Below are 15,822 nucleotides of genomic sequence, written 5' to 3'. Positions count from 1 at the left end.
TCCTTCTTCCTCCCTCCTTTCCTTCCTTCTTCCTCCCTTCCTTCCTTCCTTCCTTTCCTTCCTCCTTCCCTCCCTCCCTTCCTTCTCCCTTCCTTCCTTTCTTCCTTCTCCCTCCCTTCCTTCCTTCTTTCCTCCCTCCCTTCCTTACTTCTTCCTCCCTTCCTTTCCTTCCCTTCCTTCCTTCCTCTCCTTGAGGACAACAGGAGGGTTAAGTATGTATGTTCTTGTCATGGGACTCTCTGACCCTGAAAAACTAAAACCTTTTTCCCGGTGACTTCCTCCACTGGGAGACACGTAGGTGGGAAGGTAATTAGCACCAAAGAGTGTGTGTAGTGTAGTATTATAAGTGCTCACTTGGCCGACTTTGTGTTCAAAATCACCAGACCTGGTTTCTCCATCCCTGTGTGTTATGTGTGGTTACTAGGGCGACTGCTTGTTGGTTTTGGCATCAGGACCGTAGTTTTTCTTACATTCTGGGTCAGGACTCCAAAACTGGGTTATCCTGAACTACTTTCACTGGCAGCATATTTTTTTGACATACTATTGGTACAAATCTTATTCAGGAAAGCTCTGAACTGCACAGGAAACACAAAGAAGTGGGGAAAAATACTGGCCAAGATAATCACTAAAACTGCACGTTCATGATGTTTAGCCATCGTCGTCAGCTCATAGTAAAGATGCTGAGTTTGAGTTTGGACCATGATTGATCCTTTCTTTTCTACAACAGAAACACACGAATAGTAAACTACCATTAAAAAAGGATCATTTAGACTCATTTAGAAGAAAACCCATCTGATGACCACGTAAAGCATAATAGAGTTGTTGTTTTAACTTCAACCGACCTCATATTTCACAGGAAACACATGACAAGCTCGGAGCAGATGGCATCCAGACTGTGGAAGAGGAGAGACCAAAGAATGAAGCAAAAAGGAGTTGTTTATTAATACAGATGATATTGATGATTAGGTATCGTTAAAAGTCTTTGGGTTAAGTGGAGTCCAAACACTGGTGGTGGCTTATAACTTCTGCTGAGCCTGAGGTTAATGAGGTTGATGAAGTGATGAATCTGGGAAGACTGGGTGGTGATGGAGAGGTGGTAACATATTTAAAAAGACAGCTGCAGTATGATAGACTGACAATGAATGTGTGTCACTATGCTATTGGTTAGATGCGACTGATTGATGTGAACAGAAATGACAGCAAGGAGATTATGAGTTGTGAGAGAGATCAGAATGACCGAGGGATGAGATATAAATCTATAGATGTGAACAGAAAGATGGTTTATCCTGACTAAACCTTCACTAAGCTTATTTTTGTGTCTGTATATGAAGACTACACATGATGGGATTTAGTTTAATACCACCTATTCCTCATTATGGATTGACATTTTTATACTTTGCGCCACCCTTTTTTCTCTCTTCACTGTCTTTAAAGTTGCAGTACACGACGTTCAGCCACTAGATGTCGCACTATAGCATCAACATCGCCGAACAACACAAACATTTACTCAATAAAGTTGGGGTAAAAAAATCAAACTAAATAAAAAATGTGGAAGTCAATGGGGAGAAAAAAGGGAAACATGTTGTATAAGCTGTATACAAGCACCTACTCCTAACGAGGAAGACTTTGTATATCTGTAATTGGGAGTCTATTGTATGAGCATGCAACAATCAAAGTGCCAATCTAGAAGTTGTAGTATTGTTTGGTATGGACACCTGGCCTTGAGTTGCATTGTTCTACTTCTGGCTACAACTATATTTGCTCTTCATAAAGACACACAAATGCACACAGACCCTCTCATAGCGGAGTTGCTAACCTAGGAGCAACACAGGTACCACAAAAAAGTCATGAATGTGCTTCTAGTGACTGTCAAACTCTGTCTTTACTCTATAGTGGTATTTTGGTGTCCTCCATGTCCCTACAACCCCCCCCCCCCCCCCCCACATGACCACCTCTGTATCTGTGAAGCCACACCTCATAAAGTCTTTTGGCTCCTTCTCCTCTGGTACATTTTTAAAATACTCTGTAAGGGAGGACTCTGCCAGACTTTGAGGGGCGTCCGTACTTCTTTAAAGAGGCCAAATGCGCCTGTTGTTGTAAGTGTGACACCCGAACAGGGACTTTACCCTAAAATGATACTCTGCTATTTGAGGCACTTGGCTTGAAACTATCCAAAAGAGCGATTGTGTTGGTCTACACACATGTATGTAGTTAGCGTGACTCTTTTGTCTGAGGCTCTTTTTTTTCTTGGTGTGTCACAAAGATGTTGGACCTCTGTTTCCTGTTCGGGGGAGTAAGTGAGGTTGTGTTTGTGGATTACTGTCTGTGTGTGTGTGTGTGTGTGTTTGTGTTTGTGTTTGTGTTTGTTCTCTTGTTCTTCAAAGTTTGTGACCTCAACCTTTGGGAGTTAAGGCTTCTTTTTGTCTGGTTATCACTTCCTCAAAGGGCTGTTTGGGGTTTTTTATGACCTATTTTTAGGGTAATCTTTGGTTAGATGTGTGGTTGTGATGGTTAAAGTTGGGGATTATGGTTATTATGACAATGAGGATCCTCAAAAGTGGTAGATGTACAAATTCCTGTGTGAGTTAAGTAAATGAAGTGGAAATAGACAACAAAGTCAAACCAGAAACAACAGTAAAATATTATAAAAAAAGAAAAACTAGAGCAACTATTCTTACCTCTTCATATACTACTACCACCACTCAACAAAAATTGCAACAATTGCTAAAAAAATAATGATTTTTCAAAGGTGTAAAGTCTGTGTAAAATAAGAATAAATATGTGTTCTGAGTTTGACATACCACAGAAACATGTGTTGTTAACCACCCTGCCAAATTTGAATGATTAAAAAAATCGCCAAATATATGAAATTAGGCTTCAAAGTTGTGTAAAAATCAGCCTCTTTCTCTGCTCCCAAACGCTGTGGGAGTGCCCACCGAGTCCGCTGAAACCCCGCCCCCTTCCAAGCGTCATCTGTCAATCAAAATCACCACCTCTACCAGAAACATGGACGCTACGTCTGAGAGCTTTCTGTTGCTAGCTCATCTGCTAGCCCGGCGGCTAACTCGGCGGCTAGCTCGGCTAACTGGCTAACTGTAGACTGTAGTAGTAGTAGTGGTAGATATTAACAATAATTCACCGCCGAGTTCGCTGAAACCCCGCCCCCTACCAAGTTTCACCTGTCAATCGAAGTCAGAAACACTGATGCCAGGTCTGATAGCTTTCTGCTGCTAACTCAGCTGCTAGCTCGGCGGCTAACTCGGCTGTTAGCTCGGCGGCTAACTCAGCTAGCTGGCTAACTGTAGAATGTAGTAGTAGTAGTGTGTGCTGAATGTATTTATACCTCTACAGCAGCAGGGGCGGGTTTATGCTAATCACTAAATCCTGAACACAGAAATCTTGAAACACAGTTTGTGAAGCCTAGCTCCACAATTCAAATCTAAATGGTTGAAATGCTTTTTACACCTTTTTTAGAAATACATTTATGACCTATTTAATGTGTTTAGAAGAAAATGTCTGAATTCACTTTACACGGTTTTTAACAGTTTTTCTGACCTCTGGCTGGTGGTAGATGCTTTCTCGTTAATCTTGTTAAACTAAGCCACAACTCTGAGGTCTGAAGAGGAATTTGTTAAAAAAAAAAAATATTGAGCCTGAAATCTTGCGTCAGCCATTTGAACTTTGGTTTATGTTTGAAAATGCTGGTTTGGATTGGGGGGGGGGGGGGGGGGGGGGGAAACTTGATGCGATTAGTGTAATTTCACTGGTTTGGAAGTAGTGTGGTTGAAGTCATGGAGGTCTGGCAAAATAAATCTATCTATCAACGGATCAATCGCTTATAGCATCATCTTCTATGACTCAGCTGATGTTGAGTATGTGTGGGTGCAGTTAATTGGTTTTTAATGGGAAATAGTTTGCAACACCCCTCAAATATGATTAAAATGTTGCTCAGTCCTCCTTTTTAACTCTTCTTTCTCTCTCTCTCTTTCTCTCTTTGTCTCTTCAGGATGTCGGTGAAGCTGAGATTCGACTCTCCGTCCGATGGAGGTTTGATCCACAGGAGCCGCTCCTTCACCGGATTCAGCTCTCTGACTGGACGACGGCGGTGAGTGACAGACTGTTATAGCCAATGAGAACAGGAGTAAAAACCAATAAATCAATAGAGATAAAAATAGATTCAGAGGTGATGAATTACAGGTATTCATGTTACTCTAATTGAGAAGCTATTTTGTTTACTTAGTAGGCTATGGTTTAAATGAAGTAGTTAGTTACATTAAATTCATCATTGCAGTTACATAACATTACAATTACATTCATCTGTTACTGAGTACATTTTTTAAATGTGCTTTAAAATGCTCAATGTTACTGTCTTGGACTAGACACCAATCAAATGCATCAGATCAAAACGTCCTGATGGATAGATTTAATCATGATAAACAAAGACAAAGAAATCATCAGTCTTTGTATTTCAATTATGTTCTCCGCAGGAAGTCCAAAATTTCTGCTGACTGGTTTATTTTACTGTTGGTTTTATGTTTTATGTCGTTGGTGATTAAATTAAACTACTGTAGATTTTACAGGTAGTAAAATAGAGAAGATGTAGAAGTTGGGTTTAAGCTTTAATCAGCGGAGGTGTTGGTGTGTACTCGTACACCTGCTGCAGTTTACTGTCTCAATTAGATTAAAAGTCATCAGTGTATTAAATATATGCACATCTTTCCTATCAGGGTGCTTTCTAAAAAAATTATAGTTACTCTGTGTTTCTAAAAGACTCAAACATTGTGCAGACTTTCTTCTGCCGTTACAGATTTACTTCTTTGGTCCAGCAACTGTTTTTTATTCTGGATGTGTGTGTCGACCACACAACTTTTACATCTTTATTATATTTAAAAACATATATATATATATATTTATTTTTGTGCTGTAACTCTGCTTGTAGCCACATTCCTAGAAGGGACAAAGACTATTTACACTATTTAGTCAATTTGATGCCTTTGTACCTGACGAAGGGCCAATCTAGGCTAGATACACTGTACTCAAGTGCTGTATATAATAATAATAATAATAATAATAATAAATTTAATTTGTATTGCACTTTACATTTCAACAATCTCAAAGTGCTACAGAGCAGAAAATAAAATAAAAGGTTAAAAGAGAACATATATAAGACACTTAGCAAAATGCTTTAGTAAAGAGATAAGTTTTTAGGTCTCTTTTAAAGACATCTGCAGTGAGGAGTTCTTTAAGGTATAGGGGGGCATGTCCGTGAATGCACTGGTGGGTGAGGAGGGAGACCTTGTACTCAATTCTGAGTGGGACAGGGAGCCAGTGAAGGTATACTAGTGTTTTCAGATCAGGTTGTACTGTATGTATATAATCATCTTCATTCTGGCTATTAATGCAGAGTATTTAAAGGTTTTACTTTAAGGTGATAATAATAACTGAGCTCTGCTGTCGGGTTGAGCATCGTTAATGCTTAACCCTTAAACAGGCAACGTGCACCAGGAGATACAGACTCTTTAACCTTCGTGTTGTCCTCCCGAGTCCTTCCTCTGTCCTTCCTTCCTTCCTTCCTTCCTTCCTTCCTTCCTTCCTTCCTCTGTCCGTCCGTCCTTCCTTCCTTCCTTCCTTCCTTCCTTCCTTCCTTCCTTCCTTCCTCAGATCTAAGTTCAGCTGTTAGGGTAAATGCTCCCCCCTTCTGTCCTTTCTTCCTTCCTTCATCTGTCCTTCCTTCCTTCTTCCCTCCTTTCCTTCATCCCTTCCTTCCTTCCTCCCTCCTTCCTTTCCTTCCTCCTTCCTCCCTTCCTTCCCTTCCTCCCTCCTTTCCTTCCTTCTTCCCTCCTTTCCTTCCTTCTTCCCTCCTTTCCTTCCTACCTTCCTTCCTTCCTCCCTCCTTCCTTTCCTTCCTTCTTCCTCCCTTGCTTCCCTTCCTTCCTCCTTTCCTTCCTTCTTCCGTGATTTCCTTCCTTCCTTCTTTCCTTCATTCCTTCCTTACTTGAGGTGCAAATGACATAACTAGTAAGGTCTGTTTAAGGGTTAAAGAAAAAAATCAGTAAATCATTTCTATTGATTACTGTCCGCAGCAGGTAGTCTGGTTGTTAAAAACACATCCACACAGCTGGAGAGAAGTTTGTGGTAAAAGCAGAAAAACACTAAAGTTTACCAAAAAAGAAAAAGAACTAGCACTAAAAATCATAATCATATGGTTTTATTTAACAATTTCAGGCTGTGATTATGTTGTTGGTTTGTTGAGTTTTGGTCAGCCAGTACACATGGTGCTGATTGGAGATAAATGTGGCACCTCGTTTGGTCGCCTGTGTAAATACATCAAATCCAATTGTGTTTGAAGGATAATCTGAGCTAAAAGCAGAAATATTGATTTAAGATTTAAGATCATTTAGGAAAGTTGAAACTCTTTTTTTTTTATAGTTGTATGTGTTATGATTTTACTTCATATTTTGACATTTGGAGCACATTTAACTCTGTCTACATTTATTCAAGATCATTTTTAAACACTCTCGAGATTTCCAAGAGGTCCAAAACACATTTTCTACAATATGAAAACAAACTTCAAATGAACCACTGTGCTGTCTAAATAAAACAAAAGCATTTTAAGGCCACACACATTTTTGAGGACTCGTGTCCCTGAGGAGATTTCCATTTATTCCCGTATCTGTCGGGATGACAGAAAGCACAACATGAGGCAGAAATAAACAGAAACTTTGACCAAAATCTGGGCTGGTGTTGGCATTAATATAGATCAGCCATCTGTGGAAGCTGTTTTTCCACCCCTGTGAGACAATAAAAGGCGATCTGTTGTCGTCCTTTAAAGATTTAAAGCGAAACTGTCCCGATGGCATGTGGAGGGAAATCCCTTCATCCTCCAGACGAGCCTGTTCTGTTCCTCGTTGATGGGCAGACAGTGAACGCACCCGCAGACTTTAACTGTAAAGATGTTGTTTCTAATTGAAGGAGGACACAAAAAAAAACACACACACAGATGTCGAGAGAGAGAGAGAGAGAGATCGAGAGAGAGAGAGAGAGAGAGGAGAGAGAGAGAGAGAGAGAGAGAGAGAGAGAGAGAGAGAGAAGAGAGAGAGAGAGAGAGAGAGAGAGAGAGAGAGAGAGAGAGAGAGAGAGAGAGAGAGAGAGAGAGAGATGAGAGAGAGAGAGAGAGAGGAGAGACACAGACAAAGTGAGAGAGAGACACAGAGACAGAGAGAGAGAGACACACAGACAGAGAGACAGAGAACAAAATGTCATGTTAGGAGGAGAGGCAGAGCTGGAATGTACTTCCTGTGCATGTGTGTGAGAGAGAGAAAGAAACCCCCCCAAAAAATGTACATATTCAAACACAACACACACACACACACACACACACACACACACACACACACACACACACACACTCTCTATATTCGTTCCTGAGCATCTCGTGTGTCCCGACAGTATAAACACTTTGTGGTCTCTGATGAGTCTTCATACGGAGTTTGATTGGTGACATTACCCAGCTGTAAACATGACCACACACACACTGACAGGGGCGACACAAACGCACACACACACACACACACACACACACACACACACACACACACACACACACACACACACACACACACACACACACACACACACACACACACACACACACACACACACACCATGAAAACACTGTTCTCAGCCAAGTCTCTAATTACAGAAATATGGCAGAAAAAAACAGACTGAAGCTTCTCTTTCTTTCTTTCTCCTGATGGATAATTATCTCATTCTGTCTGTATTTGTGTGTTTTTTTTTTAGGCCGCCGTCTGTTCGGACTTCTTTTCGCTCCAAAGCCAAAGCTGGAGGTAAATCACCCAGGATGCACCTGTCTCCCATCAAAGGAGGAGCGAATCTGTCTCTGCAGCCGGAGGAAGTGGACCGAGTCTTCCAGGCACTACGCAAAGGACTCAAGTACGTTTAAACCATAGGCTGTATAAAAGAAATGGACGTAACATCCGTGACGTCACCCATTGGTTTGTGGACTGCTGCTCGGAAGCCAATAGTTTCGAATCTAGGCAGCGCCATCTTGAAAATTTCAGGTGCATGCTGGGAAAAATAAAAACACGAATTCTACTTATATGGCCATGGGCGGAGCGGGGAGGTTGCTATGGTTGCGAGGGCTGGATCTCGAGGACATTGGTCAATCAACCTGTCAATCAGGACGTAGCCACGCCCTAATGCATACCCTGCTTTATCATCAAATATAAAATCAGGGAGGCCAAAATGTCCCAAATGAACATCATACTGCATTGAAGAAGGCTTTAAACTAGCGATTGAGACCATAAACACATTTTGAAAACGTTTACTGAGGTTAGAAATCAAGTGAGAAGTTGGTGAATTCTCCATTGACTTGTATAGAGACGGTCGCCCCCTGGTGGCCTTTTGATAGAATGCAGTTCTAAGTTACTTCCGCGTTGGCCTCATTTCAGAGGACCAGAACTCCCCGCCTGTGTTTAAAACTGTAGCGGGGGGGATTTATATGAAGACTGCTCCTGGTTCTTTGTGAGATCTGCTGCTTCACTGTTTAAATATATAACACAACAGATGAATTTGTGGATAAGGAGGCTCTTTTCTTTATTTTTTTTAACATGAAATTTGGTGCAAACATCCATGGTCACCTGAGGATGAATCATACTGACTTTGGAGATCATTAATTTCATTTTAGCACCAACGCCACAACACACATATTCATGTTCCCTATAGGATGAATCATAATAAGTTAAATCTAACTTTTCCTTTAGTGCCATCATGAGGTCAAAAACCAAAAGAACAAAGTATTGAGCTAAACAGAACCAAGAAAAACATAAAAATACTGACAGGAAATGGTGAAAGTTGATAAAACTGGACAAAAACTGACAAATTTAGATGAGACTAAACAGAAAACCAAGTCATAAATATACGAGGGGTAAAACAAACAGGACACAGGTGAAGCACATGAGGAAACACAAGGTGAAAACATTTCAAAATAAAACAGGAAACAACCAGAAAGTTCAGACAGGAAGTGACATTAATAACATTCTCATCAGCTTCAGCAGCAAACATATTAGCTGCTATGACCTCAGTAAGCTGCTAGACTACCAGACTACTAATCTTGTTTCCATTATAAACATTTATTTATAAGAACATTTATAGTTTATTTGTTTTAATGTGTGTTTTTCATCTTAGCTGTTGAATTTTACTTGCTGTACTTGTTTTTTCCTTCCTTTCCTTTCCTTCCTCCCTTCCTTCTTTCCTCTGTCCTTCTTTCCTTATTCTTTCCTTCCTTCCTTTCCTTCCTCCATTCCTTCTTCCCTCTGTCCTTCCTTCCTCCCTCCCTCCTTCTTTCCTTCCTTCTTTCCTCCATCCTCCCTCCCTTCCTTCCTTCTTCCTTCTTTCCTCCATCCTCCCTCCCTTCCTTCCTTCTTCCTTCCTTTCTCCCTCTCTCCCTCCTTTTCTTCCTTCCTTCCTTCTTCCTTCCTTCCTTCCTCCCTCCCTCCTTTCCTTTCTTCTTCCTCCCTTCCTTCCTCCTTTCCTTCCTTCCTCCATCCTTCCCTCCTTCCTTCCTTCTTTCCTCCATCCTTCCTTCCTCCTTTCCTTCCTTCCCTCCTTCCTTCCTCCCTCCTTTCCTTCCTTCATTCTTCCTTCCTTCCTTCCTCCCTCCCTTCTTTTCTTCCTTCTTCCTTCCTTCCTTCCTCCCTCCCTCCTTTCCTTCCTCCTTTCCTTCCTTCCCTCCTTCCTTCCTCCCTCCTTTCCTTCCTTCCCTCCTTCCTTCCTCCCTCCTTTCCTTTCTTCCTCCCTTCCTTCTTCCTCCCTTCCTTCCTTGACTCGAGGACAACAGAGATTTAAATACAGATAACAAATTTACATATATGCTGCACAGTTGCATGAAGAAAACTAAAATTAGGATCAGTTTCCTTTACTTAGCTAACAAGAGACAAGTGTAGCTTCCTTGATTCACTCATGAAGTTTTAATTTCTTTAATTATTAAAGTCTAAGTCAAAAATGTGAGGTAAAAAGCTTTAATAACCACTTCAATGTTGACATGAATGATATTTAAAAACTAGAAACTGATAAATATCTGAACTCATATGAAGTGAAAGCAGCTTTATTCCACTGGTGTGTTGCTGTTTTGCTGCATCTCTGCTTCAAACGTTATATAATTTCTCTGCATGTGTAAATCTCTCATGCTGCTGATGCGACTGTGTGCAGGGAATATCTGGACGGCCACCAGGCTGAGATGGACTTCCTGTCTTCACAACAGAGAGAAACCAAGAGAAACTCCAGACTGGTGAGCAGAGAGAGAGAGAGAAAGAGAGGGAGATAGTGTGTGTGTGTGTGTGTGTGTGTGTGTGAAATATGTATGTATGGGTGTGGTGGATAGTTTGATTTGTTTGTGGGTGGTAATGATGACAGCAGCAATGATGATGATGATGAAGATGATGATGATGATGATGATGATAATGATGCTTCTGCTCTGTTTCCAGGCCTTTCTGTACGATCTGGAGAAGGTAATCTTTGCACCACAAACATGTTTCTCTCTGCAAATCCACATTTTTCAACACATATTTGAAGTGCTTTCAATATGAAGCTCGATATGAATATGCAGAACTGTGCAAGAGTTTAAGACACATTAGATGTTCAGATCTTTGTATATAATGCAACACAATCAGGGAGGCTAATGTGTTCTGCAGCGTGACCCCAAATGACCCCAAACATACAGCTAGAGTCATATAGAGCTACGCTGAAATCCCCAGAAGAAGAACTTTGTAAACTTGTCCAATATAGAGGAACGACAGACTCAATCAATCAATCAATCTTCAGAGAGAGAGAGAGAGAGAGAGAGAGAGAGAGAGAGAGAGAGAGAGAGAGAGAGAGTCACATGTCCGTCTATCAGGACCTGAACGTTGATGCATCTGTCTGTGAGATGAGAGAACACAGAGAACACAGAGGAAGAAGTTTAATCTAGTGAATGCATTAATAGTACATGCATGTAAAAGGATACAGAGGGAGGAAGAGGAGGAGAGCAGTGCATCATGGGAGTCTAAGTCTATAGCAGCATAAACTAGAAGCTTTATCAGAAAGGAAAGTTTGAAGCCTGCTCTTAAACATAGAGAGGACTTTGAAAACTGTGTGCAGGTGTACTGAGGACTGCTGCTGATTTAAAGGCAAAGCTGCTCACAACAACCCATATTGATTTTATTATTATTATTTTTCTGCAGTTTAATCAACTTTATATGAAGTTAATTGATAAATAAGAACTATTTCTGGAATCCTCACTTTACTTTTAGAGCCTAAAACTTTCGAACAGCACTGCAAACACAAGAAATGGCACCATAATGCCAAAAAACTACAAACTCTCTCATTTCATTTCATGTATATGTAGTTTTAACTAAATTAATCTCTTTTTTCCCTCAAATATGAGCTACACGCTTAAAATAAGTCATGTTACCTCTCAGTCACTTCACTTCAGTAAAGCATAAAAATCAACATGAAGAGACTTTAAACTTTTTTTAAAAAACTCAACTAAATTTAGATTGAATACATGATTTATTTACAGATGATATTCATGTCATATGTTTTTACTTTCACAGGAGATCAGAGCGCTGGAGAGATACATACGAAGATTAGAGTTTCAAATGAGCAAGGTAAGAAAAAAAGTTTATCCTCAACTCTGGTTTAAGTGATGAAGGGACAGTTATTCATGTATTCATTCTGTGTGTGTGTGTGTGTGTGTGTGTGTGTGTGTGTGTGTGTGTGTGTGTGTGTGTGTGTGTGTGTGTGTGTGTGTGTGTGTGTGTGCAGGTGGAGGAGCTGTATGAGACGTACAGGGAGCGGTCAACATGAAGAGAGCTTTCTCACTGTCACCGTCCAGCCGAGCCTCCAGAGAGAGTCTGCTGGAGCTCAACCGCAACCACAGACACAGCCTGCAGGTACCGTGTGTGTATGTGTGTGTGTGTGTGTGTGTGTGTGTGTGTGTGTGTGTGTGTGTGTGTGTGTGTCCAATTAGGAAAAAGCTGATTTTTATACATGTGGTTAAGGTTAGAGTGAGAGTACGTCTGCAGGAAATAAATATAAGTCTGTGTAGTTTTTATACAAAAGTGACCTGTGTGTGTGTGTGTGTGTGTGTGTGTGCGTGTGTGTGTGTGTGTGTGTGTGTGTGTGTGTGTGTGTGTGTTACAGTAACTAGTTTATACGACTACTTAAGAAATAAAATGTGTTAATAGTTCTTCTAAAAGGCAGCATTTGAAGGTGGAGTGAAAGGCTATGATGAAGAGTGTGTGCCTGTGTGTGTGTGTGGTTGTGTGTGTGTGTGTGTGTGTGTGTGTGTGTGTGTGTGTGTGTGTGTGTGTGTGTGTGTGTGTGTGTGTGTGTGTGTGTGTGTGTGTGTGTGTGTGTGTGTGTGTCCAATTAGGAAAAAGCTGATTTTTGTACATGTGGTTAAGGTTAGAGTGAGAGTACGTCTGCAGGAAATACATATGTCTTTCCCTCCCTCCCTCCCTCCCTCCCTACCTCCCTCCTTTCCTTCCGTCTTCCTCCCTTCTTTCCTCCCTCCCTCCTTTCCTTCCTTGACTCGAGGCTTTAATACTCGATTTAACAGAATTCACTCTCATGCCGTCGTCTTATCTGCTGTATATTTTGATCTTGGACTAACACATTAAATGTATTCTGCAGGATATATTATAGGAGATTTTACAGAAATCGGTGCAATTTAATACAAATTATAAGAAAAGTGGGAAAAAGTGTTAAGTTGGTTTAGTTGGTTGCTAATAGATGCTTCATTATAACTGTATTATTCAGAGTCTGGGAGGAAGACATGCAGAGAAAAACAATATTTAAAGTTGGACTACATGTGGATTTACTTAAAGCTGAACACACATTAAATATATTCTGCAGGATATATTATAATGCATCTCAGAGATAAACCACATATTTGCCTTAAACACTTTCGGGCCTCTGCGGATGTCAAAGAGTTCATAAAAACTCAGCTTCAGGGGTTTTCTTTTGGTGGACTGATAAGCGTTACGCGGACCGTCATGGATCCGGTTTGGATCAGAGGCTGAAGTTATGGTGGGAACGTTTTCTCTTTTGTTGCTTCCTTCACACTGAATGAGTCTGGTGGAGAGAGGAAAAGGCAAAATAGTTCAACTGAGAGTTTAAATTGGTAATAAAAATAACCTTTTACTATTTAACCTTCCTGTCGTCCTCCTGGGTCAAACTGACCCCGTCTGTTTTGACTGTTCCTTCTTTCTTCCCTTCCTTCCTTCCTTCCTTCCTTCCATCTGTCCTTCCCTCCTCCTTCCTTTCCTTCCTTCTTTCTTCCCTTCCTTCCTTCCTTCCTTCCTCCTTTCCTTCCTTCCATCCTTCCTTCCTTCCTTCCTTCTCTCCTCCCTCCTTTCCTTCCTTCTTCTTTCCATCCTTCCATCCTTCCTTCCTCCTTTCGTTCCTTCTTCCTCCCTTCCTTCCTTCCTTCCTCCCTTCCTTCCTTATCCTTCCTTCTTCTTTCCATCCTTCCATCCTTCCTTCTTCCTCCCTTCCATCGCTCCTTCCTCCCTCCTTTCCTTCCTTCCCTTCTTCCTTCCTCCCTCATTTCCTTCCTTCTTCCTTCCCTCCTTCCTTCCCCTCTCCCTTCCTTCCTTGACTCGAGGACAACAGGAGGATTAAAACATAATACAAAATTTAAATTGAGCAGAAACCCCAATAATAATATAACTATTATGAAACAAATATGACATGTTAGGAATAAAACAGTTTGCTAGCATTAATAAAATCCTTCTTATCATAAAGAGTAAATTAAGAAAAGTGATTTTAAAAGATGCAGATTTGAATAAAACCTTTAAATCCAGCTCACAGCATTAAAGGGAGAACATACAGTATATATACAACATGTGTTTCTGCTGCTGTTAAAATGTCTCTCAGGTGTGAGACATCCATCACCGTCGAGCCGTGATGCGCTGATGTGTGCAGCAGATGAAAGGTCACAGGGCCGAAAACACGACTAAACACAGATATACACAACGTCATCGCACACATGATGAACGACCCAAAGAAAAGTCAAACTTCCTGTCTGCTGTCTGAAAACATGTTCAGCATCCCTCCGACACAGTTTAGGGTCATTTTACGTTCAACTGTGACCTAGTTTCAGTTCATTAACGAGGAAGTTATGCTACTGTTTAACATTATTATCCCTCCTGTTGTCCTCAAGTCAAGGAAGGAAGGGAGGGAGGGAGGAAGAAGGAAGAAGGAAGGTTGGAAGGGAGGGAGGAAGGAGAGGAGGAAGGGAGGGAGGGAGGAAGGAAGAAGGAAAGGAAGGGAGGGAGGAAGGAAGGATGGAAGGATGGAAGGGAGGGAGGAAGAAGGAAGGAAAAGAGGAAGGGAGGGATGGAGGAAGGAAGGAAGGTAGGAAGGAAGGAAGGTAGGAGGAAAGAAGGAAGGAAGGGAAGAAGGAAGGAGGAAGTGAATGAAGAAGGACGGAAGGAAAGAAGGAAGGGAGGAAGGAAGGTAGGAAGAAGGATGGGAGTAAAGAAGGAAGGGAGGGAGGGAGGAGGAAGGGAAGGGAGGAAGGATGGAGGAGAGAAGGAAGGAAGGTAGAAGGAAGGACAGATGGAAGGAAAGAAGGGAGGAAAGAAGGAACAGTCAAAACAGACGGGGTCAGTTTAACATGAAGGTTAAACTTCATTTTCTTCATTTCACCAAACTAAATGATTAAATGATTAAAAGCTGTAAAACACTCACACGCTGATTCTTTAACTTCCTTTCTGAAGCATCTGTGTAACAGACGACATGCAGAAGTAATTAACAGCTAAACACTTTGCTGCAAAACAACTTCCAGAGTCTGAATCACAGCTGAGACTTATTTCACTTTTATCATTATTAAAGTCAAACTGTACGTGTTGCTGCTGCTGCTGTGAGAGAGAGAGAGTGTTTATATCAGTGTGAAGAAAAGAGACATTTAGGAAGTGTGAGAGAAATCTGGTCTTGGATGAACAAAGAGAGAAAAAACTAATAAAGAGAGAAAAAACTTTAATGTCACTACAAGAAACAACTGAGACAGCCATTTAATGCATTTTGGCTTAAAGGAAGGAAAGGATTAATGAGGAAAAGAGGAAGGAAGGAAGGAAAAAGGAAGGAAAGAAAGGAGTAAGGAGGGAGGAATGAAAGGAGGAAGGAAGGAAGGATGGAAGGAAAGGATTAATGAGGAAAAGAGGAAGGAAGGAAGGAAAAAGGAAGGAAAGAAAGGAGTAAGGAGGGAGGAATGAAAGGAGGAAGGAAGGAAGGATGGAAGGAAAGGATTAATGATGAAAAGAGGAAGGAAGTAAGTAGAGAAGGATGGAAGGAAGGAAGGGAGGAAGGGATGAAGGGAGGAAAGAAGGAATAGTCAAAACAGACGGGGTCAATTTGACCCGGTCGGACGACAGGAAGGTTAAGAAGCCAGGTTAAGAGTCACAGCTCTAGTAATATTATATTATATATTACTGTAATAATAATAATAGTAATAATATAAATTTAAAAAAAACAGGAGATTGTGCAGATTCTAATAAAGAGAGAAAAAACTTTAATGTCACTATAAGAAACAACTGAGACAGACATTTAATGCATTTTGGCTTAAAGGAAGGAAAGGATTAATGAGGAAAAGAGGAAGGAAGGAAGGAAAAAGGAAGGAAAGAAAGGAGTAAGGAGGGAGGAATGAAAGGAGGAAGGAAGGAAGGATGGAAGGAAAGGATTAATGAGGAAAAGAGGAAGGGAGTAAGAAAAGAAAGGAGTAAGGAGGGAGGAATGAAAGGAGGAAGGAAGGAAGGATGG

At 41.1% G+C, this 15,822-nt stretch overlaps 1 protein-coding gene across 1 annotated transcript in view; it reads left to right on the top strand.

The window, feature by feature from the left end:
* Positions 1-15,822, top strand: part of ripor3 (RIPOR family member 3) — a 105,925-nt gene that overhangs the window by 60,793 nt on the left and 29,310 nt on the right. The window contains 7 exon segments of the mRNA XM_053316720.1: positions 4,007-4,105; positions 7,801-7,953; positions 10,231-10,309; positions 10,506-10,529; positions 11,613-11,666; positions 11,824-11,845; positions 11,848-11,951. Coding sequence (XP_053172695.1) covers positions 4,008-4,105; positions 7,801-7,953; positions 10,231-10,309; positions 10,506-10,529; positions 11,613-11,666; positions 11,824-11,845; positions 11,848-11,951 — 534 coding nt within the window. The 5' untranslated portion in view covers position 4,007.

Source organism: Scomber japonicus, chromosome 3 (genome assembly GCF_027409825.1).
Source record: "Scomber japonicus isolate fScoJap1 chromosome 3, fScoJap1.pri, whole genome shotgun sequence".
Classification (NCBI taxonomy): Eukaryota; Metazoa; Chordata; class Actinopteri; order Scombriformes; family Scombridae; genus Scomber; species Scomber japonicus.
Note: the sequence above shows the minus strand (reverse complement) of the source record. Positions and strands in the feature narration are given on the sequence as shown.